A 23,920-nucleotide genomic window follows, 5' to 3' on the forward strand; every position below is an offset into this window, starting at 1 on the left:
TGGAAAAACAAAGCATACCTGTATCTTCTTTTTTTTTTTCCCTACCTGTGTTTTCTTTTTTAAAAGGTTTTTATTGTTTTCTAGGTCAATTTTAGCTTTTGAGAAAACTAGAAAAAAAATTTCCCACCTCTGTCTAGAATGAATTAGCAGCGACAAGTAAAAAGATGAGTAGTAAAGATGATTTTTTGGAAATTGCTTCATTTCCCAAACAGAGCTCAGTGTCAGCGCTTTTCAATTCATCTAGTCCAGTGATTCTCAAAGTATGGTCTCTGAGACTCTTTTTGGCCATTCAAGTGATCAAAACTATTTTTTTACAATAAAACTAAGACATTGTCTATTAACATATTCTCCCCCTTCCCAATTTTTCCCATGTGTGAGGCTAGATTTACTTTATATACTTCGATCAAAACAATCTTTCACAACAGATGAATGCAGAAGCAGATGTGAGAATCTAGCCATCTTTTACTAAAGCAGACATTAAAGGGATTTACAAAATATGTAAAGCAGATCTTGCTAATTTTCTAAAAAAAGCTTTTTCTCAAAATATGTTATGTTAACATGTAATATGTTTATTACTGTTTTTTTAAATGACAAATATTTAAAAAAAATTTTCAGTTTTAATTTCTAATATGGTAAATATCAAGAGATGTAGCTAAAAACTCTTTGGGGTTGTTAATTTTAGGAGTAAGTAATAACTTTTACTTGATGCCAAAAAAGTTTGAGAATCTCTGCTCTGGGATATTTCAAAAGATATTTTAGAAACACTCATCTCCTTGCTTGATTAAAGTAAAGGAGACTGATGAAGATATCCTAACTAGGCCATGAATTGACTATGGAGGGGTGGTTTACTGAATCACATAATCTTTTGGCAGGAAGCTTTCTGCATCTCTGGATAGGTTCCCTCCTCCCCAGGGCTCCTTGTTCTTACCTGTCACATTTTCTCAACTGTTCCCAAATCAGCAAATTCAGTTCTTTCTTCAACTGCTGCAGATATAACCCCATGGACTCTGATAGGTCTATCATTACACAGACCCTTTTCTCCAAAATGGTGCCGAATAGTCGACGGCTTCCTGATGAATATGGGGGCCAGAAGAAGAATGAAGCATAACTTACTGGTTTTTCTGTTTCTCCTTCCCCACATAGCATATACCACAGTGCCTAACATAGTAAGTCTTCAATGCATTTTTATTGCTTAAGCCTTCTTCAGATAACGTCCTGTTGGGAAATATTTGTAGCTAATGTTGAGGGTGGGAGGTCCCTTTGGGAGTGGGAGAGCACTGTATTGGGAGCCTGGCTCTGTCACAAACTAATTATATGTCATGTCCCTAGGTTCAGCCTCGTCATCTGTAAAACAAGTGGGTTGGGCAAGAAGACCTTCTAGGTTTAATATCATGTGATGTTATGACTCTCAGAGGTTTCTGGCAAGCCACCTACAGAGAAATCCTTTGCCTTATTTTGCTTTTCTTCTTAGTCAAAGGTTGAAGAATGTCACTGTGTGAGACTCAACATGTGTACCATGTACCCTTCACAATGTATGTTTCTCCTGGCCATGGGAACCTGAACCCAGAACACATGGACAGAGAGAAAAGGGAGAAGAAATGGGTGTGCCAGTTTGCATGAGGTTGGTTGACTTTTTGAGTAGATGTCCTCAATTTCCCATGACCATCTTTGTACATGTACATACCCGCCCCCTTCTCTGCATCTTCACACTTATTCTTATTTTTAGAAAAAACTGGCCCAGTGAAGTAAGGAAACTCAAGACATCATATTATGGAAACGATGTCCTGGTAACACACTCGAATATCTTGACATACTAGTTAGGAGAAAATGCTTTAAGAACAAAGGTACCAAACACAAGGACAACCCAAATCTTCCTAAGTACAGGCCAAACCAAAATAAAATGTAATTGGGAAATATTTAACAAAATAAAAAAATACATAATAAAACATCGAATACCCTCTGTTTCCCACTCCCTACCCCCCACCTGCCAGTGGGTAGTTCATTTTGCATATATTCTGTATGTACTCATGAGCTCTGTGTTGTCTGCCCTGTTAGAATGTAAGCACTGTGAGGGCAGGGACTGTTTCCCTTTTATCTTTTTTTCCCTGGCACTTATCAGGATGGCTGGCACATAGCAAACACTTAATGTTTGTTGATTGATTTAATAATTCTTACTGCTTGGGAGCTGAGTCGGGGAAAGGAAGGGTTGTAAAAGATCTTGGAACCAAAAGTTGGGCTTTGATAACATGGGCAGATCTGTGCTGTTATTTCCTGTGTCCTTCATGGTTGAGAAATTTACCTGTCAGCAACCACTGAATCCGTTTGATATAACACTTTTTCGCCTTCTCTGTCTGTTCTATGTACTCTTCTAAATCCTTATCCTGGCACTGCAGATGTTTTATCATGCCCTAGGATGGGGAAAGCACAGAAGAGGAATGGAGAAATATTTCTTCTGATTCTCATCAACTACTTAAGGGAGAGGAGCTGGACTTGTGGTTTCACTGGTATAGAGGACTTCTTGGTCCCTGAAAAGTATCGTTTTAGAGAGTTGCCTAGACCCGAAATGTCAAACAGGAGTGTGGCTGAGAACACTCAGCTGAACCAAATTAAAAAGTAATTGGGAAGGGGCAGCTAAATGGAGAAGTAAATAGAGTACCAGCCCTGGAGTCAGGAGGACCCAAGTTCAAATCCAGCCTCAGACACTTGACACTTACTGACTGTGTGACCTTGGGCAAGTCACCTAACCCCAACTGCCTTGCCTTCCCACCTCCAAAAGAAAAAAGTAATTGGGGAATATTTACCAGGATAAATAAAAATACAATAAAAATAGATAATATTACATCTGAAAACTAAGTCAATATGGAGCCCACAGGGATCCTTGTGTATGGTTTAAGTGGGCCCAATTCTATTTGAATTTGACATCACTGACGGAGAGCACAGGTGTATTTTTATTTTGTATTTAAACACTAAATGACATGAGTATTTCCATATACATGGTAGAATAGAAGGAGTATATACATCAAATTGTGAATCGCTATTATGTATAACTTGTAAAGTTTACGATACACTCAACAAGTAACTTTTAAAGCTATCCTGCTCGTCTGTAAGTACTACATCCTTTTGTTCTCTTCTGGACACTTAAAAATACTCCAATGAACCTCTGTTTTTCTTTCGGCAGCCCTATCCCCAACTCCCTTCTCGGTTTCACCTCTTCCTTTCCTCAATCCTGCTAAACCATGTTTATTTTATTTGTGGTTAATGCTCTCCCAGACATCTGTTCAGCATAATTTTGCTCTGAAACTAAGTCCTATGTATTTCTGGAATTTACACTCTTGAATAGGACTGTGAGGATTCATGGAAAATGCTATCGTAATTAAAGCAAGAACAAAACAGACCAATCTCAAATCTAAAACAAAAAATTTGATGGGAAACCAGATCACAAGCAGTGAGGGAGGCATGATTTCCACTTATATGGATTAAATTGGACAGGAGTTTACCAAAAATTCTTGGGACAACTAAGGCAGTAAAGTGTATAGAGTGCTGGAGTTGGAGTCCAGAAGACCTGTGTTCAAATATTGCCTTGGATACTTAGTGATCATGGGTAAGTCACTCAACCCTCATCTGCCTCTGTTTTCTCCTCTGTAAAATGGGGATAATAATGGCACACCTTCCCAGGGTTGTCATGAGAGTAGAATGAGATAAGGAAAGCACTTTGTAAACCTTTAAGCACAACAAATGATTACTTTTGATTCTGTTACCTTTAGCCAGATTTGCAGTTCTGTTTAGATGCTGATAATATGGTTTGCAAGGGCAAAGGCGGGAGATATTTTTTTAAGGTTATATCAACTTCAGTATTGTTGTCCTTGGCTGCAGATTTTTTTTTTAGCAGTCCTTTGCTTAATACATTTGAGTAAAACGCTTTTCTTGAGTGTGTCCCTCAGAGCCTCTGAGTCTGATCTAAAACCCTTTTCCCATGCACCAGAACACAGATGTTTCTGCACTCTGAAGGACTGCCTAATTTAAGATGCTTAAAGCAATCTGAGTTTTAGGGCCTATCTTAGCAGCAGGCAAATTAGCAATGATGAACTACTTAACCATGCAACATACTCCAGCCCCAAACAACCTAGCAGACTGGTCTAAGCTGCTACATACAGGATTTGTTGAGGTTGAAAATCAGAACTGACCTTGACTTCTGTGATTGAGAAGTAGGTTAGGGCTTTGGATGAAATTTGCTTCTGTAAGGCATCTTCCATTTTCTTCTGATGAATAGAGTTTGCTCCAAACAAGAGTTTGGGTAGTTCTAGCTTCAGTTTTTTTAAGCTGCAACTTGTCAACCACTTTTAAATAAAGGAATACAATATTATTTGAGGAATCATTCACGTATCTAATAGGTTGACTGAATCATCACCCCCACTAAATACCTTAAATGTAAAATTTGCAGCAAGTTTACAGCCCCACTAGTCACACTGATTGGTGTTCATGTTTTATCACTCCTATTAGATATTAGGCTTCATGAAGGCGGGGAACTATGCAATTTTATACCCCTGTATTGCCAATGTTTTGCAGATAGCAAACGCTTAACAAATGTGTATAGGACTGACGTGAATAGACTGGCCAGGATGTGTCTAGCTCAAAAGGAGTTTGAAAGTCATACGTGTGAAGCACACTTTGAGTAGAGTGTTTTGGACTAGCTTCTGAAAAGCAGAAGCCCAAGAAATAGTGAATGAGGTTCCCTTCTTTGAAGAGCCTACAAACTGTTTGTATACATAGACCCAAAGAGATCAAAAGAAAAAAGGCTCCTAGATGTACAAAGATATGTATAACAATTTCTTATTTTTATTTTTTTGTGGTGGAAAACAATAGGAAACTCTAACCAAGCTCATCAACTAGAGAATGGCTGAACAATTAATGGTGTATGGATGTGATGCAATACTTTTTTGTCTAAAAGTTTCAACTAATAAGCTTTTTAATTTATCTGTTCCTCCTACATACCACTATGAGCAAATAAAAAAATACTGAAAAATAAAGACTTGAACAGATAGCTGCAGAGCATAGCAAAACAAATCCCACATTAGCCATGTCTGAAAATGTATGTCTCTTTCTGCTTGTGGAGCTCATTTCCTGTTGGTCAGGTGGTGAATATCATGTTTCAACTTCATTTTTTTTGGACTCCAGCCTTATCATTGCATTGATCAGAATTCTCCAACTTGGAAGTTGTGTTTCTCTATAGTGTAGTTATCGCTATTTGTCTTTAGAATATTGTTTCTACACACAATGTTCTCCTGGTTCTGCTCACTTCATTCCATGATGACATGTAAAAGTCTTTCTAGTTTTCTTTGAAATTCCATTTCGTCATCTCTTATAGCACAATGATATTCCATTAGATTCATATGCTTCATTGTTTAGCCATTCCTCAGTAGGAAGGCATCCCCTTAAGTTTCCAATTTTTGATGAAAAGAGCTGCAATATTTTTATACATACAGATACTTTTATTTTTTTTTCTTTGGGGGTAGAGGCCTAGTGGGATAGCTGAGTCAAAGGGACAGTTTGGTAATTTTCTGGGCATAGTTCCAAATTGCTTTAATGGAGTGCTGAAAAAAATAACAAAAGGGATGCTTTCAATGAAACCTGAAAAGATATTAAGAAGTAATGCAGAGTGAAGAGAGCAGGACCAGGAGAACAGCATATGCAATAAGAATGCTATAAAGACAGACAGCTCTGAAAAACTGCAGAACTTTGATCAATACAATGACCAATCATGATTCTATAGGGCTGACAATGAGGGATGATACTCATCTTCTAACAGAGAAGTCATAGACTCAGAGTGTAGCACAAGACATAAATTTTTTGGACATGGCCAATACAGGAATTTGTTTTGCTGGACTATCTTATTTATTGCAAGAGTTTTGTTTTTCTTTTTTTTTCCTGTGGAGACGAGAGGTGGGAGGGGAGGAAAATTAGACTTTTATTAATTGAAAGAAAAATTAAAGAAACCAACTCATTCATGGAGCTTTTGAGCTCTTAATCCGTGACCGGTGGGCCCTTTGTGGACCATTCCTGGCAGAACTCCATAAATCCATGTGCATATCAAGCTTCACCACTTTGATTTTTAGATAGCTCCAATAAAATAGTTATAAGAATAGAGTATAATAAATAAGCAAATATAACTTCTATGGACTAATGTCTTATGTATATGTTTTTCCCCCCAAAGGTATGTAAATACTGCTGTAATAAATGAAGTACAAATTTATTTAAAAGAATTATGCTCTCTCACATATTTTGTTAATCAGTGGACACTAATAGAAGAATTACCACAATATCATATGAAGGTCCTCAACATTTTATTAGATGTTTAAAGAAGGGTCTTTGTGCTAAAAAAGATTAAGAGTACTAATTTAATTGAGAGGAACCATTGTTCTTTGTTGTTTTCATTGTTCAGTTGTGTCTGACCTTTTGTGATCATATTTGGGTAAGGATACTGGAGTGGTTGGCCATTTCCCTCTTCAGCTCATTTTACAGATGAGGAAACTGAGGCAAACAGTGTTAAGTGACTTGCCCAGGTTCACACAGCTAGTAACTATATGAGGACAGATTTGAACTCAGGGTTTCCTGACTTTAGGTCTAGCACTCTAGCTGCTACCACCTAGCTGCTGTATTCTGAACCATTGTTCAGGAGATGTTTATTTGTATGGATAACTTAATACCTCTGCAGTTGAGGAAATGTCATCTTTCTGGGGAAACTCAGTGGAAGATACAGGTTTTTTAGCAGCCTTTATCGATGGAGTTTTCTTTGGTGCTGCATCTAGAAGAAAGACGTTTACATCAAGTATATGTAACCCCTTCTTGGCACCAATTCTCGATTTGTTTTGTTTTTGTTTTAGGGAGAATGGATTTTCTAATCTCGTACCCAGGCTGGAAATAGAAATACTCATGTGCTGACCCCAATACTGATCAGCATGGAAACTTTAACATGCTCCATATTCTGACCTTGGTTGGTTCAGCCTTCTCTAAGCAGACTGGTGGCCCTCCACACCTGGCAGTTTACCATACTGGTGAACCTTTCCCTTTGTTAATAACAAATAATGAAAAATATGCGGTCTGTTCTTTCTTTGGTGGTTTAATCTTCTTTACCTTATTTGGACCTTACTGTTTCACTGGCTGGGCTACAAAAGGAGAACATTTCGCCATTTCAGATGGGGGAAGCCATGCTGGTTAGCACCATGTTGTCTTCTAGCTTAACTCCTACTTACTAAATTAGGGCTTTCAACCCTATTGTCTCACAGAACTCAAACCCCCAACTTAAGCCTCCCCAGTAGCATAGAATATAGGCATGAGCTACCATGCCTAGCCTGAGTTTGGTTTTAAAATGTGAAGTTATTTATTTATTTATTTTTCGCTTTTTGGAGGGGGGAAGGCAGGGCAATTGGGGTTAAGTGACTTGCCCAGGGTCACACAGCTAGTACATGTATGGGGCCAGATTTGAACTGAAGTCCTCCTGACTACAGGATTTTTTTTAATACAAATATATATTTTTGTCTCTTTTGGATACCTTTCCCCCCTCAGAGTATAGTCTTTGCAGTCCCATCAGATGTCAAACCACGGAAAGATGTGCTCCAAAAATACTGCTATGCAGCCTCCTGGGAAAGAAAGGACCCCTCCACTGGACAGATGTTTCTTTTATGACTACCAAGTAGAAGAGACCATTTCAGATAGTCTTACTCTGGGGCCCAGAATTGGAGTTTAGTTACTTGCTTACCTGCATCTTTCCCTTGATCAATAACAAATAAAAAAGATGTGGTTGGCCCTTTCTTTGCCAGTTTGATCTTCTTCTTTCCCTTATTTGGACCCCAATCTTTCACTGGTTGGCCTAGAAAAGTAGAGAAATTTGCCATTTCAGATAAGGGAAGCCATGCTGATTAGCATTGTGTTGTTTTCTAGCTTAACTCCTTCTTAAATCCCAAGCTACACCCTGAATTGGAAGACTTGGTTCTTGGTCACCACAACCCATGAAACTCTAGTATGACTTTGAAGTCTTTAGGCAATTAAGAGGGCCCTTTCTATTGACTGTGACATATCTATTAGATCTACACTGAGTCTTTTGAAGTGTGATATGGAGGTCCCATAATTTTCTGGCAAAATTAGGTTACTCTTTGAATAGCTGCGTCTGGGTCATCTGCTCTGATAGATTGTGTATTACGCCTAGTTTGGATTTTGTATCGAGCTGTTGGCTAACAGAACTGATCCTCATGTAAATATTTTTTCTTCATTCTCCCCCAGTTCCCAAACATGCTAGAGCCTATACCTTCTCTTACCTGATAGGATGGCTGGTTTGCTGGTGTTTGAGTGCCATGTCAAATTCTTTGTGGAGACAGTCTTGTCTTTGTCAGGATCACTTTTATTGTGCTAAAAAAAAAAAGTCAGGCTAGCTGGAAAAGATGTCTTGGTCTCTATGCTGTCTGCATCCCAGTAATATTCCAGCCCCTGAGAACTTTTTTCTCAACCTATTACTATAACCCTTGCAAGGTAGATCTTGAGAGAGGGCCCAGGCCTTTGGCTCAGTAACTATTGGACAAGATCATAAAAGAAAGGTTCTAGGACTGTGGGATTTTTTTTTCTTAATTATGGACAAGTGTTTAGAGGGCAGGGAAAGGAAAGGATGAAATACGCTGGAAGTCTGAATGAAACTCCTGTATGAAGACTTCTGTGTGAATGGAACTGAGTATTGACTGAATGGTAGCCATATTTTTTCAGGGACAGATGCCTCATTAAATAAAGTGTCATGTTAAAACATTAATATCATTGTTAAACAATGGAGGGGCATGTGTCTCATTTCCCTATTTCTACTCCAAAGCTCTGCTAGAGGCTGTCAGCTCTGGGGTCTTTTGGAAGGTCCAGGCTTCCCCCTGGGGACTCAGATGTGTTAGGTAACACACATACACAAATAAATAGATGCCCTAAAAAAATTTTTTTAAAGGGGTGGCTAGGTGGTGCAGTGAATAGAGCACTGGCCCTGGAGTCAGGAGGACCTGAGTTCAAATCCAGCCTTAGACACTTAACATTTACTAGCCATGTGACCTTGGGTAAGTCACTTAACCCCAATTGCCCCTCCAAAAAAAATTAAAATAAAAAAACCCAAAAAACCCCCAATAAGATGCCTTTCTAATGGTGAAGATGAGGAAGTGACTTTATGTGGATTTCACCAGGATGAAGAATAAACCATCTGCTTCTTCTTCCCCTTCCTTCTCTTTCTGATCCTAACAAGTTCAGCTATAGTCCTTCAGTCCATCCCAGCTCCCTCTGGTTCCTGGATACTCTTAATTTGTTTATTTACTTTTAATTCCACAGTCCCTTGAGTTTAAATTTTTCTCTCCCTCCCTCTCCTCTCCCCCCCCCCCCCCCCCCACTGCCATGGCAGCATGCAATCAAATATAGGATCTACAAATATCTTCACATTAACTCCTGGATACTCTTATAGAAAAGTCTCCACTGCCTCACTTCCACTAAATACAGTGGTGCCCATCCCAGGTGCCAACTCTCTTCCCCTACCGCTATCCTCTAAAGCCAGTCCAGGCAAACCAAACCGAATCAGGTTCAGGTTCAGATTAGCTTTGACATCTTTTGCAGACCCAGTCTACCTGAGCTAACAAGCTGACAAGCAGTGGGCAACGTGCTGCCATCCCCTTACCGTCCCCTGAAACTTGAGCTGTTATGGATTCTGGCCTTTAGTAAGATGGAGATGCTGGTTATTATTTCTTGGTTACCCAACTTTCATCCGTTATCCTGGGTCCTAGACTGTGCCCTTGGCCACAGCTGTTTCAAAATCCTCAGAATGATCAAGAGACAAGGTAAAACACAAAGGTATTCATTGTTTATGTAGCTAGGTGGTGTAGGGGATAGAGGACTGGACCTGGAGTCAGAAAGACTCCTCTTCCTGAGTTCAAATCTGGCCTCAGACACTTACTAGCTGTGTGACCCTGGGTAAGTCATTCAACCCTGTTTGCCTCAGTTCCTCATCTATAAAATGAAGAAGATGGCAAACCATTCCAGTACCTCTGCCAAGAAAACCCCAAAAGGGGTAATGAAGAATTGGGCATGCCTAAAAAACAACACAACTCATTGTTATTAATAAAGGGAAGTCAAACCATTCTGGCCTGCGAGAGTGTGGTGGGCTTAGGGCAGCAAAGTTTCCGAGGCTGACTTTTTTCCTTGAACACCTTTGGCTCTTCTTTGGATACCGGTGGGCTTTCAGCCAGGCTTCCAGACTGGTTTTTGAGGGATGCTACCAGCAAAGCACACTGAAAGGGTGAAGTGTAACGTCAGTGTCAATTTGTAGTCTGGTCTAAATATCAAGGACAAGTTCAGTTCATGGATAGTGGTGGTGGAGAACCTGCATGCGTTAGACTATTAGAGTCACAGGCCCTACAAGCCCTATTGTAAGTAATGGGGCCTTTGGGAACTTATTGAAAGTGGGCCCTTGGGGGCGGCCAGGTAGCACAGCGAGTAAGAGCACCGGCTCCAGTGTTGAGAAGACCTGGAGAAGATCGAATCCCGGGCTCAGACACTTGGCACCCACCCAGAAACACCTGGCTGTGTAACCTTGAGCAAGTTACTTAACCCCAATTGCTTAGGGGTGGCCAGGTGGCTCAGCGAGTAAGAGTACCGGCTCCAGTGTTGGGACGACCTGGAGATCGAATCCCGGGCTCAGACACTCAGCACCACACCCAGAAATAATTGGCCATGTAACCTTGAGCAAGTTACTTAACCGCGATTGCTTACAAAAAAAAAAAAAAAGAAAGTGGGCCCTCTAGGCCCTTCCTTTAGAAATATTGGACTGCCTTGTAGTCACTGCTTAATATTAATCACAGCAACATTGTTTTTGTTTTTCCCAAATGGAGCATAGATAGCAACCTTGGCTTCTATAACTTCATTAACCCATAGACAGAGTAGGTTGTCTTTGTGGTCAGATTGGAAGATTTTCCAAAGGTCCATTGGCCCTAGAGCTTCTTCTTCCAATGGCCTGAAATTCCTCCTAGGTCAGATATTGAAGGTCCCCATTAAAACAGAGGTATCAGACCTAGAATGATTAATATAATAAGGAACCAATGCCCAATAGTGATGACATAAATTCACTTATTGGATCCAGTTGAATCAAAGGACCTGAAGAGAGTGAGACAAAGAGAAATAGATGAGGTTGGTATGTTTTGATGAGGTATAGGAAAGGAAGGTAGAGAAGATGCAAAGAAGGATTTTATTCTACTGGGAGGGCACCATTTGGAAAAAGGGGTGCCTGGGAAAGGGACCTGAGAATCACTTCTTTGTTCAAAATTTACCAGGCACTGCAGTTATGTGTGAGCCATTGTGCTTGCTTATATTGTGGGGGGATAAAAAGGTGAATGAGACAGTGTCTGGGCCCTCCAGGAACTAGGGCTGTTAAGGGAAAATGAGATAATTATATAAATAATTACAATATAAAGCAATATCTATGCCAAACAAATAGTACAGATAATAAGTACTATAGAAGTGTGAAGGAAAAAGAAATCACTTCTGGCTGGATGGTTGGAGGGGGAAAGGTTCAGAGAGGGCATCATGGAAGATTTTGAATTAGAGTTAGGCCTTAAAGGATAAATATACTTTTAGAAGGTGGTGGAATGGTAGAAGGTGTAAGACAGCCTAGGCAGGGGGGAACAACATAGGTATAGATACAGAATGGCAAGGGAAGGAAGGTAGGGAGGAAGGAAAGAGGAAGGAGAGGAAGGAAGGAAGGAAGGAAGGAAAGAAAGGAGGGAGCAAGGAAGGGAGAGGCCCAGGTTCCCTTGTAATTTTGTTTAAGATCAGTCCTAACTATATCCTTACCCCCCTTTACCCTGAAATAATCCCAAAGACCTGGATTGAAAAAAGAGAAGCTCTCATTGATTTTGCACACTGGAAGCCCCTGTGTTTGAGTAGGGGTGGGGTGGAGGGGAAAAGAGTGGGAAAAACCTGTTACTGAAGGAAGGTAATTAGGTAATTGTAGCAGAGGAAGGCACCTTTTGGGAGTAGTTGATGGCCTTTTCCATCTCCAAGGCGATAGTATGGATATCATCACTCTCGAAGATGCCTGGAAGCCAAACACTAAGTGACTGTGGGAAATTGGTTTTAAGTAAGAACTATGCCAGAGGAGTTAATTAAAATAACAGAAGCTTGTGTTCTGCAGGGACCCATTGGAACCTAGATGAACTATCATCACAGCTGCTTTCTTTGGTAGCTTGGAGGAAGGGGGTAAATGGCACATCCTGGCTCCCCATTTCAGGCTCTCCCTACCAGACCTTATCGCCCCCTACTAAGAACAAAGCCCTGATTCCACCTCTAAATCCTACAACTAACCTCAAGTCTTGGCAAATTGTACCTTGCCTTAAAAGGAGCCCAATATATGCTGATCCAGATTTATGCAAAATTTAAGTTAGGCTTATCTAATTATCTGCTTTATAAGATGATTGACCTTTATTTAGCAAATTTTCCTTATAATTATTATCAGGATTATATCTAAGGCTATAGGAAGGCAAAGCAAGGATGCCTGAGTTCAAGTCTTACCCTTGACAAAATACTGGAAGCATGACTGTGGGTACTTTTTCTCTGTTTTAGTCAAGCTTATTAATCAGTAAGTATTAATAATTATAATAATTAAAATAAATCCTTGCTATGTGCTGGGAACTAGATGGCCCAGAAACACAAATAAAAAGCATGACACAGGCCATAAGTTTTCAGAGAAGATCCTGACCTGGACTAATAATAAAATCACAGATCCAGTCCCTGTCCTATTATATCAACATCATTATTGATATGATGATTAAAATATATTAATAATAATGTTTTCCATGTGTTTTGACTTAATATATGGATGGAAAGAGCAGAGGAGGCAGCTAGGTGGCTCCGTGGATAGAACACTAGGCCTGAATTCGAATCCGACCTCAGACACTTCCTAGCTGTGTGACTTTGGGTAGCTATGTCTGCCTCTACTTCCTCATCTGTAAATGGGTATACTAACAGCACCTATCCTGCAGGGTTGTTGTGTGGATCAAATGAAATGACATTTGTGAAGTGCCTGGCACATATTAGGTGCTATACAAATTAGGTGCTATTATTGTTAGCAGACCTAGATTTCTGTTTGTAGCTCTGTTACTAACTAGCTTCATGATCCTGGGTCAGTTGCTTATACTCCCAGAGTTTCCAATTCCTTACCCATGAAATGAAACATTAGGTCTTAGGATCATACATGATCTCTAAGGTCTTTTCCAGATCTGAATTTGGCTTTATGGTTTTCAAATTACACTCACATCTGTGATTTTATGCCAACATTTCATACCCTGGGATGTGAGGAGGGTAGATATGATAATTACTATTTTATACATGAAGAAATTGAGGCACCAGGATTAATCAGCTTGCTTAAGGTTATATGGTAGCCAAGTCTGACTCCCGGTTCTAGGATCTTTCCATGAGATTATTCCCTTTTTAGGACTTAAATCACAAAAGTTGTATTTATGTCTCAGGAATATACTGTGAAATATGAGGCATGTTGGTATGTTTCTTAAAGGAGTGTTTGTGAAAGACATACTGAAACCATTAAAAAAAATGGTCTAAGAATTGAATTAGACTCAGCTAGATATATAGGAATAATGGGAAGGATTAGAGAAAATGGGCTTAGGAAGGCATTGGCAAGATTTTTTTTTTCTGAAAAAACACATTCGTTCTTTTTCCTCATTTAAAAGGGAACACCCTTACCTGACTGAACAGAGACCTAATGACTACTTTGTCTCTTGGATATCATGAAGGCATATTGCATAAACTGACAATTCTGGGACTACATTCAACCTAGGATCAAAATGTGATGAAGAGAAACTAAACCAGAAAAACTGCAAGTTCAGCCTATATAACTTACAGGTCAGAATTTGGCAGAAAGTAATCCATGAATCTCTCTCTCTCTCTCTGTGCATACACACACCTATAGGATATCTCAAAAGTCTTAGTCTTTATTATGACTTTTCAGACACCCTGTATACATCTATATCTATATTCACACAATATGCATGTAGCTATATATATGTATGTAGATATATATATATATATGCATGTCCACATACATATCTACACATACATATTTTCTAATTTTCTCTCTCTTTCTGTCTCTTTCTTCTTCTCTCTCCTCTCTCTCCCTCTCTCTTTTTCTCTCTCTCTGAAGGTTGTAAGCTTCAGAGACTCATTCTTTCTGCTTAATGAGGAGTTTCAACACACCTCAACAGGAATGGGCCAAAGGGAACTTAGAAAAAATTAACTTTACTGTTCTATCTGGGCTCCCTGGAATTTTCCTTGCAAACTGCAGCCTCCATATCCATTCCTCATGTTCTCTCTGCTGTATGTGTGTAGTATTTCCCTCTCATTAACCTCAACATTCTTCATCTCTTTTATGTAATATCTTCCTGCTGGTTATGGTCAAGGAGGGGCAGTTCTGGACTTCAAACTGCATAGATCAAAGGTTGATGTGACTCCTGATTGGTTGAGATATTGCTGAGTACAGATGCAGCCTGCAGCCCAGGGCTGTCTCTCCCCTACCTTGCCTGAGTAGGAGTGGCTCATTTTCGTGTATGTATCTACTCTTCCAGGTGTGTGTTACTCTTAGAAGTTGTTAAAATTAAGTACCTGCAAAGCAGTTTATCTGATTGAGTCAATTCCTGTTTTGATGATGAATGGTTCCCTCCACATGATCAGGGTATATTGTAATTTTGTGTGCCTAAGAAATTTACATTCTTGTTTTCAAAGAGAGTCGCAAGAGTGTGAGTTGTTGGGTTCAGTCTGCCATGATGTATTATTGCCAGAGCTAAAAGACCCCAACTTCTCTAGGTCCCAACATGAGGGACATGTGTGCAAGAAGCACATAACCATGGAAGTATTTCTAATAGTTCTGGTAGACAATGCTAGGAGGGTTTTTTTGTATGTATGTATGTATTTATTTATTTTTAAAGAGAGGTGTCTCACTCACATGTGCATTTATAATGCATCACTGTTCAGGAATGAAGCCACCTCTCTGGTCAGGCACAGGTTATAGTCTAATTACTAATTAGTTTAAAAAAGAAAGCAGGGAATTGCCCTAAAAAGAAGAAAGTAGCCAAGACCTTCACTAACCTGTGTCACCAAACCAGTGGAATCTCCCATTGGAAGCATGAGTGACCTCCTTGTAAGCAGAGGCAGTTTCTGTCCTGTTGGCATAGCGGGCAGGGACTGTGCCATCCACATCTAGCTCGTTGATGTGGAACAGGCAAACATGAATCCTCAGATCATAGCCCCTACAGGTCTCGGCGATGTAGGCACTGACCAAAGGCTGTGGGAAGATGAATAGCTCTGGGGGCTCACCGGCTACAGAGTGCCTGAAGCTTGGACTTTAATATCCCGGCCCCATCTTACTACAGGGTAGGAAGGGAGATGGAATTGCTCATGCCAGATGATCAATAAGGGGTCAACACCAAAGTGGAAGAGAGGTGAGTGGGGCTTGCCAAAAACCCTACTGTGCCTGGGGAGGGAGGAAGGATGCTTGGAGAAGAATCTACAAGGATTCAGAATAGATGGTCTCTCAAACAGAAATTCTTCAAGGATGACATCAGGAAAGTCATATCCCAGAGAAGAAATTCTACATCATCCTGGCTGAAATGATGGGAAGAGAAATAGAAGGAAAACACATTCTTCTCTTCCACTTTTGGAAAGCATCTGGGCAGTCTGGCCCAGCAGCTGGGTTCATTTGTCCCTATACTACTTCCCTTTTAATTTCTTCTATTTTCTGGACAAAGGGGTAGGCTCACTTACAGCCTAGAAGCTCTGTTGTCCTGTCCTCTGTTATAGCAATAACTGAACCAGGCCTGGAGCTGGATTGCTCCAGAAGAAGCAAGCAATATTGACCTGGCCTCTGATTTACTCCCAGAAACCTGAAGAAGTTCCAGGAAGGCAAAGTCTTTTCCTTTTCCTTGTCTTTCTGCTTTCCCTTTTCATCCAGAAGACCAGAATTTCTACTGTATCAGGTGCAGTGGAACATTCTTCTTTCAAGAACCTATTTAGACCCTTGGTATCAAAAATTATTTCTGAGGTTTCTTTGAAAGCCAGATCTTATATCGTGAGTGAGATTTCCTTGTCGTAAATGCCACCAATCTGGGGAGTTAGATTCATTTATACAAATCCCTGATCATTTCAGGAGACATTTGCCACCATTCTGTAGTAACCTTTAGAATGGCCTGTTGACAAATAAGTCCTGGAGGGTCTAAAGGACTCTTTATTACATACCATTTCCTGATCAGGGACTCCACCAGTGAAGATGTAGATGCCTTGGGAATTGAACTTGTCTTTATCCTTGAAGTCCACTTCGACTGCCTTCCTCAAAGCACCGAGGACATTTCTGCTGCCCTTGCAGTTCAAGGACAAGATCCAGCTGGAAGGATGAGGGGAAAAGTCAGAATTCAGAGGGGGATGCTGAGAGGATATGATTGTTATTGAGGATCTGAGGGTAAAATAGAAATGTTTGTGGGTAGAGGGAGGATGGAAAAGAGGGTCTGGGGAAGGTGGCTTTCCATTGTATGCCTATTAGAGGATGACAGAGATGGCCAGGCAAAGTTAGAGACTGAAACAACAATGACTCTAGCTTGGGCATCCCAAGGACAAACGAGTAACATATTTTCTCCTTATCACCTACCGCCAGGCACTCTGCAAGTTCTCTTGGGTTAAGGGAACCATCTCAGGTCTCCAGCTTTCAACTATACTTCCAAACCTTCAAAGGGAATCATCATCATCACCATCATCGTTACTATCAACATGATTATAATCACCATAATCTCTGTTTATATTGCTATAAGGGGCTTTCCTATGTATTTGAGAGGTAGTGTTGCATAGTAGATAGTCACCCTTAGAGCCCAGAAGACCCAGAATCTGGTCCCAATTCTAACTCATGCTGGCTATATGGCCCTGGGACAAAGTCACTGGACTTCTCAGGGCTCTGGACTCTACAACTAAGACTATACGTTGCAGAGAAGGTGCCAAACTGCACCTGTAGAGGGAGTTTCCTTACCTGGGATCTCCCTCTAACAATGAAATCAGTCATCCTTTCCTATATTTTATCTCATACAATCTTTACAATAAACCCCAATGAGATAGACAGAACAGCAATTATTGCCTCCATTTTTTGAGATTCTTGGGGAACATGCCAAAGGTCATTTGGGAAATAAAATGTAGGTATCTACTTAAAATGATCAGGATAGAGGTTGGATCAGTGATTTTACTGGTATGATAGAGAACTGCAGGGTGAGGAGACTTCTTCTAATTCAGGTCAACACCTCTGCATCTTATGGTCATCCATGATATGTCAGAGGAAGAACATGAGCAGAGGTCTTTCTGGTTAGGAGGATGGCTTGATATCCACTACCTTATGGAGCCTTTCCAAATAATTTTGGAGCTTGTTTTGTATTAAAGTAGGTTAACAGAGAAATAATAATACTAGCTAGCATTTATGTAGCACCCTCCATGTGCTGGACATTGTACTAAGCACTTGACAGATATCTCATTTGACTCTCACAACAACCCTGAGAGGTAGGTCCAATTATTTTCCCCATTTGACAGCTGAGGAAACTGAGGAACAGAGAGGTTAAGTGATTTGCCCAAGGTCATGCATCTAGTAAGTATCTGAAGAGGGATTTGAACTCCTCCTCCTGACTCCAGGCCCAGAACTCTATCCACTGCGCCACCTAGCTGCAATAACTGGTATAGAACAAAAAAAAGAAAAGCGACTCCTACCACACACTTAAAATATCTTTAAGTGAACACACATGCATAGAAACACATATTCGCACAGAATAAAACTTGTTTAACAGGGGAACGAGGGGGTCTAGCTAACTATCGTTGAGAATCTAAAATCCATGAGTCAGCTTCCTTGCCTTTGTAAATACAGTAGATGATTTTGGAGGGGAATAACCTGGTATCTTGGAGTCATTCTATAGCACTCTAGCTGTAGGAGGTATAGGATACTGGACTGGATATATTCTTACCCTGGGATATAACCTTTTTGGGAAAAACGAGTCTCTGACACAAGCTTATTTCACTATTATTTGTTTCATTCTTATTAAAGTAGAACATAGTAAAAATAGATTTTCTGTGATTTTTTTCTTGGGGGAAAGGTCTTAGCTAAATTCAACTCTTCAGCTGAATTAATTGAGATTTTTCTATGAGATCTTACTAAGACGGGTTAGAACTAGGGTAATGCAGGAATTCAGACAACCATGTCTTTGCAATATTATGAGATTTAAATATTTTCTATTTGAACTCATGGTCTGGAACAACTGATCCTATGAAGCAAGGCGAGTGTGAACCTTATAGAACATCTGTGTCTTTTTTTGTTTGTTTGTTTGTTTTTTTATATAGCAGCCTAGGAGTCATCAGAACAAACAGGGCTGTGGGATTTAGTTACATTTTATCCTGGTTGATCAAGTGGTGTGTTTTGGGGCCACCTATCACCATTGCCCCAAAGGACTCCAGCAACCACTTAATTATTCAAAGCTAAAACCGAGATCATCCAAATCAGATAAAGTGATAGCCATCAAATGACTTTAAGTCGCTTTAATATCCATCACTACCCTCATCTTGCTGCTAGTAACCTGTCTTTGTACAAACTCCCTCCCAATGAATATAACCCCACTCCCATCATCAGAAGCTTACGCAATGATGTTGAAGCACTCTTTGTTTGACAATTGTTCCTCAAGCAGAAGTCTTAAGGAATGTTGGATATGAATAATGTACATGGAATTGGTCACTGAGATATCCACCAGTATAACCACCCTAAAAAGAAACACAACCTTTAAAAGGAGAACTGAATCTCGCAGCTAATGTTTATTTTATTACATTTTATTATTTAAAATTTTTTCCAGGAGGAATTTTACTAGCTGAGCTCAGCAGTGTCCAAAATCTGTACAATTTGAAGCCAATAAAGGTATGGTGAGAATACTAGAGAAAGTGGTCTGAGAAGGGTGTAGCATCTCTTCCTCCAGAAGTCAAAAATACGGAACATTTTGACCTAAATAGTTAGAGCATGGAAATGAGTAAACTGATCTCCATTTCCTTGGTTTAAAGCCCTAGGAGTCAATGATCTTAAAACTGAAAGTCATCGTGGGGGAAACAATAATGATGAAAATAATAACTACCATTTATAAGGTGTCTTAAGGTTTGCAAAAGCACTTTGCAAATATCATCTCATTTTATCCTCACAACAATCCTGGGAGGCAGGTGCTAATGTAATCTCCATTTCACAGATGAGGAAACTGAGGCAGACAGACATCAAGGGAGAAAAGGGGATGTATTAAGTCCTGGAGAAGGCAGTTTGGGACATTTATATACATATACATACATACACACATATGTACATACATACATATATGTGCCTTTCTTTTCTTCCCCCCCTAATCCTCTCTTCCATTCACCTACACCTTATCTTTTTTTTCATTTTCACTTTTACATTTTCCCTGCTTTCTCCTCCCCTTACTTACCTTACCTTAGGCCTAGTGCCCTCTATGAAGGAGTGCTTAGGCTCACTATTGATTCTCAGAACTAGAGAAGTTTCCTATCCTTGTTCTGTATCAGGGGTCAAGACTTTTTGTCTGTCATTTGTATGAATTTTTTTCCCTCATACAAGTCCATAGACCCCTGAACCTATCTACGGACTCCAGGTTAAGAACCCCTGATAAAGGTATTGTTCTTATTTGGTTGCTTCAGTCCTATCTGACTCTCTGTGACCTCACTGGGGGTTTTCTTGGCAGAGATGCTGGAGTGCTTTGCCATCTCCTTCTCCAGCTCATTTTACAGATGAGGAAACTGAGGCAAACAGGGTGAAGTGACTTGCCCAGGGTCACACAGCAAGGAAGTGTCTGAGGCTTGAAAGTGAGCTCAGGTCCTCCTGACTCCAGGCCTGATGCTCTCTCTAATGCACCACCCAGATGCCCTATGACGAAAGTGTTGACTACCACTAATAATATTGCTAATGAAGAGTTTAATGAGCATTCGCCATGTATGAAGTGCTGTGTAACAGAAAACATAGTGAAGGAGACAGGGAACCACATAGGAGAAAATACCTTTTTTCACAGACTGTGCCCCAGATTCTTCTGCTGGAGATGGAAAGCCACTCGATCCGTCTCTCGTACACCCGGATGGCATTGCTGAGCTGCTTCTACAAGGTCAGATAGACTCAATGAGCAGCTGCTTCCCAAGGAAGGCAAACTAAGGGATTTGGGGGGAGGAGGAGTAAGTACTAGGCAGGTCAGAGGACTCCCCAGTCAGGTTCCAGGTATTGTGCCATGATAACAGTAACAACAACAAAATTGGAGAAAGGGAGGGAAGGGAATAAGCAGTCCATGACACAGTGGGTAGAATGCTGGTTCTGAAGTCAGGAAGACCTGAATTCAAATCAGACCTCAGACAATTACTAGCTAAATGGCTTTGGGCGGCTTATTTAATCTCTTTGCCTCAGTTTCCTCATCTGTAAAAATGGTGATAATAATATTGCCCACCTTCCAGGGTAACTGTAAAGTGCTAAGCACAGTGCTGGCACATAGGAAACACGATATAAATAACAGCTATTACCACTGCTACTACCACTGCTACTACTCCATGGCACCTAATATGTACCAGACGCTGGGTTAAGTGCTTTACAAATATTACCTTCACAGCAACCCTGAAAAATAGGTGTTATTATTTCCTCCATTTTACAAACGAGGAAACTGAAGCAGACAGCAGGTAAATACTTGCCCAGAGTCATATGACCAGTAAATGTCTAAGGCTGGTTTTAACTCAAGTCTTCCTGACTCTAGGCCCAGTGTTCTATGCACTGAGTCACTTACATGGGAAAGTTGGGTAAGTTGGCCTTGAATTAAAAAAAAGACAGATAAAGGCAATGGGGAAACTTTTCTATTTCAACAACTAGAAATATGGCAACATAGGTCATGGGACCAAAAGGCATTTTCTGGGAAGTTCCTGGTCCCTATAAGAAGTTGGTGAAAACAGTTTGAAGGACTCTATCTGCGAGGCACAGAAGCATTTACATAAGGGATTTCTACCAGTGTTTTCTATTCTTCCCCTGTCTGCCTTCTCCTACTCTTCCTACACTGGGTGTGTATATACGTGTGTAAATGGTAAATAGTAACTATTTCTCTTTTGACAAGCGACCCTAACAGTCTTCCTCTCCCAGTTTGATTTTTTTTTTTAATTAAAGGGGCCATCCCTTAATTCACTTCTTACAGAGGCCTATTCACTGAATAAGAATTAACTCACTCAGAGTGAGAAACTGAAAAGACCTTAGCGTAAAAGGGCCAGGGTCTTCCATTACATCCGGGGTCATCTCCAGTCATCCTGATGGATATCTGGCCACTGGACCCAGATGGCTCTGGAGGAGAAAGTGAGGCTGGTGACCTTGCACAGCCCTCCTTCCCTTAAATCAAAGTCAATTGCAAGTCATGTCATCGTCTCCCTGATGGCATGGTTCTCTTTGAGAATGAAGGATAAAAAGGGGTGGCTAGGTGGCGCAGTGAATAGAGCACCAGCCCTGCAGTCAGGAGGACCTGAGTTAAAATCCAGCCTCAGACACTTAACACAAAAACTAGCCGTGTAAGTCACTTAACCCCAATTGCCCTATCTTCCCCTTCTAAAAAGCGGAAAAAAAGAGAAAGAGAATGAAGGATAAATACAACAACCTCTGTGTGTGTGTGTGTGTGTGTGTGTGTGTGTGTGAAGATCAGGTCAAAAGCCAATCACTGACCTGATAGTCATACAGAAGGGGTGGGTCCACATGGATATTCTTCATAGTTCCATCATGCCATTCAAATTGCATCATTGCTTTCTGCAGGCAGGAGAACAGTATAAGAAAATGGGGTCAAGTCTTACTTGAGCCCTGGCCTCTTGGTATCATGCTGAGCAGGAAAATGAATTGCAACTATATTTAAGGTTGTAGCAACCACTGCCATGTCCTCACCTTCCCTGGGATCAGCAGCGAAGGGGTACTTGGGAGACAGATTGATAAAATAGATAACATCTAGTTACCAAAAAGGGTGCTCTTTTTGGATGCTTTTCTACATGTTGGAGGGACAAACAGTGAAATGAAATGGAACACACTATCCTCCATAAAAAAAGTTTGCTAGATTTAGAGTTGGAAGGAAAATTAAGAGATCATCTTAGTCTGCTTCTCATCTTTTACAGATGAAGAAACTGAGGTACAAAGAATTTAAATGATTTATCCAAGGTCACACATATAGTGAGAAGCAGAGTCAAGATTTGAACCCATGCTTTCTATCAGGTGCAGTATTATTTCCATTTATATATTCTGGATGTCTTGAATTACCTCATGGAGAGTTGAAGATACTGTTTTCTGGAGAATAGGCACAAATTCTTCCACGGGAGAGAATGCATTAGGAGCCAAAACTTGGTAAAGGCTTAACTTCTTGGCTGTAAAGACAGCATGTATGTATGTATATGTATATATACATATGTGTATATATGTGTGTGTTTTTACCAAGTTCTAATGGGTAGCATTTAATTATTTATTTCCACTCCCTGAGGAAAATACCTTTCAATCCATTTGTCTTCAGCCAGTCTGCAGAGGTTCTGGTCAAGAAGTTTGGGATTTTAATTTTGAGGGGGCCCTCATGCTTTGGTGGCTTGGGTAAGAAGCTGGATATGGGCAATTTTGTAAATTCTGCAGAAATCTAAATTGAACATAAAAATATTATAGAGTCAAACAATTTTAGAACTAGGAGGAACTTTAAAAATCCACGAGTCCTCAACCACTAGACTGGCAACTACTAGGAGACCTAGAAACCTTATTTGCTAAATCTCTAAGGTAACCACAACTCTCCCAACCCTCTCCACCTTATCTGACCTCCCCAGGGACTGCTAGAATTCCCAATGAGAAGTCTAGTTCAGTCATCCCTCCCCATTTCCATGGTCTATACAATAATTTGATTTTCAGTACTTTCTTTACCCCCTTCCCTACCAACATTGATATTTATGTTGGAAAATGTACATGCATGGGAAAGAAACATAAAGTCTTACTCATTTACTATGCTCTTTTTAAAGAATCAATTTCAAAATTCAATCTTATAAATAAAAACATTTATTTTATAAAATTTTAATTGTATTAAAATTTATATAAAATTCAATTCATTTATTAATATTCAATTTTATTTTTGGTTCTAAATTCTCTCCCTCCCTTCTCCATTACCCATTGAAAAGACAAGGAAAGTCAAATTTATTACAAATGTGTATAGTCAGGCAAGACAAATTTCTGCATTATCTATGTTCCAAAAACAAAAAAAATGAAAGAGAAAGAAAACAAATATGCTTCAGTCTGCATTTTGAACCCATCAGCTGTCTCTTTAAAGTTGGAAAGCATGTTTCACCGTAAGTCCTTGGAATTGTAGTGGATCATTGTATTGATCAGAGTTACCAAGTCTTTCAAAGTTGAATATTTTTAAAAATTACTGTTACTATATAAATTGTTCTCCTGGTTCAATTCACATCACTCTGTATAAGTTCATACAAGTCTTCCTAGGTTTTTCTGAAACCATCCCCTTCATCACTTCTCATAGCACAACAGTATTTCATTACATTAATATACAGTAACTTCTTCAGCCATTCCCCAATTTAATATGTCTCCTCAGTTTCTAATTGTTTTGCCATCACAAAATGAGGCGTATAAATATTTTTGTACATATAGGTTCTCTTTCTTTGATCTCCTTGTAGTGGTATGACTGGGTCAAAGGGTATATTCAGTTTAATAACTTTTAGGGCATAGTTCCAAATTGCTTTCCAGAATGGTTGGGCCAGTTTACAGCTCTCCCAACAGTGCATTAATATAGCTATTTTCCTACATCTCTTC

The 23,920-nt window shown here is 40.0% G+C and overlaps 1 protein-coding gene across 1 annotated transcript in view; it reads right to left on the reverse strand.

The window, feature by feature from the left end:
• VWA3A (von Willebrand factor A domain containing 3A) overlaps positions 1-23,920 on the reverse strand; it is a 70,356-nt gene that overhangs the window by 11,335 nt on the left and 35,101 nt on the right. Inside the window, 17 exon segments of the mRNA XM_069085362.1 lie at positions 929-1,070; positions 2,300-2,408; positions 4,185-4,337; positions 6,705-6,802; positions 7,757-7,867; positions 8,313-8,403; positions 10,143-10,295; positions 12,027-12,097; positions 15,157-15,352; positions 16,303-16,447; positions 16,709-16,783; positions 18,721-18,840; positions 20,060-20,085; positions 20,087-20,221; positions 21,806-21,886; positions 22,385-22,488; positions 22,610-22,748. Of these exon segments, the coding sequence (XP_068941463.1) occupies positions 929-1,070; positions 2,300-2,408; positions 4,185-4,337; positions 6,705-6,802; positions 7,757-7,867; positions 8,313-8,403; positions 10,143-10,295; positions 12,027-12,097; positions 15,157-15,352; positions 16,303-16,447; positions 16,709-16,783; positions 18,721-18,840; positions 20,060-20,085; positions 20,087-20,221; positions 21,806-21,886; positions 22,385-22,488; positions 22,610-22,748 (1,949 nt within the window).

This window comes from Petaurus breviceps, unplaced genomic scaffold, assembly GCF_028583685.1.
Source record: "Petaurus breviceps papuanus isolate PSGF00001 unplaced genomic scaffold, PetGlider_PUasm1.0 175, whole genome shotgun sequence".
Classification (NCBI taxonomy): Eukaryota; Metazoa; Chordata; class Mammalia; order Diprotodontia; family Petauridae; genus Petaurus; species Petaurus breviceps.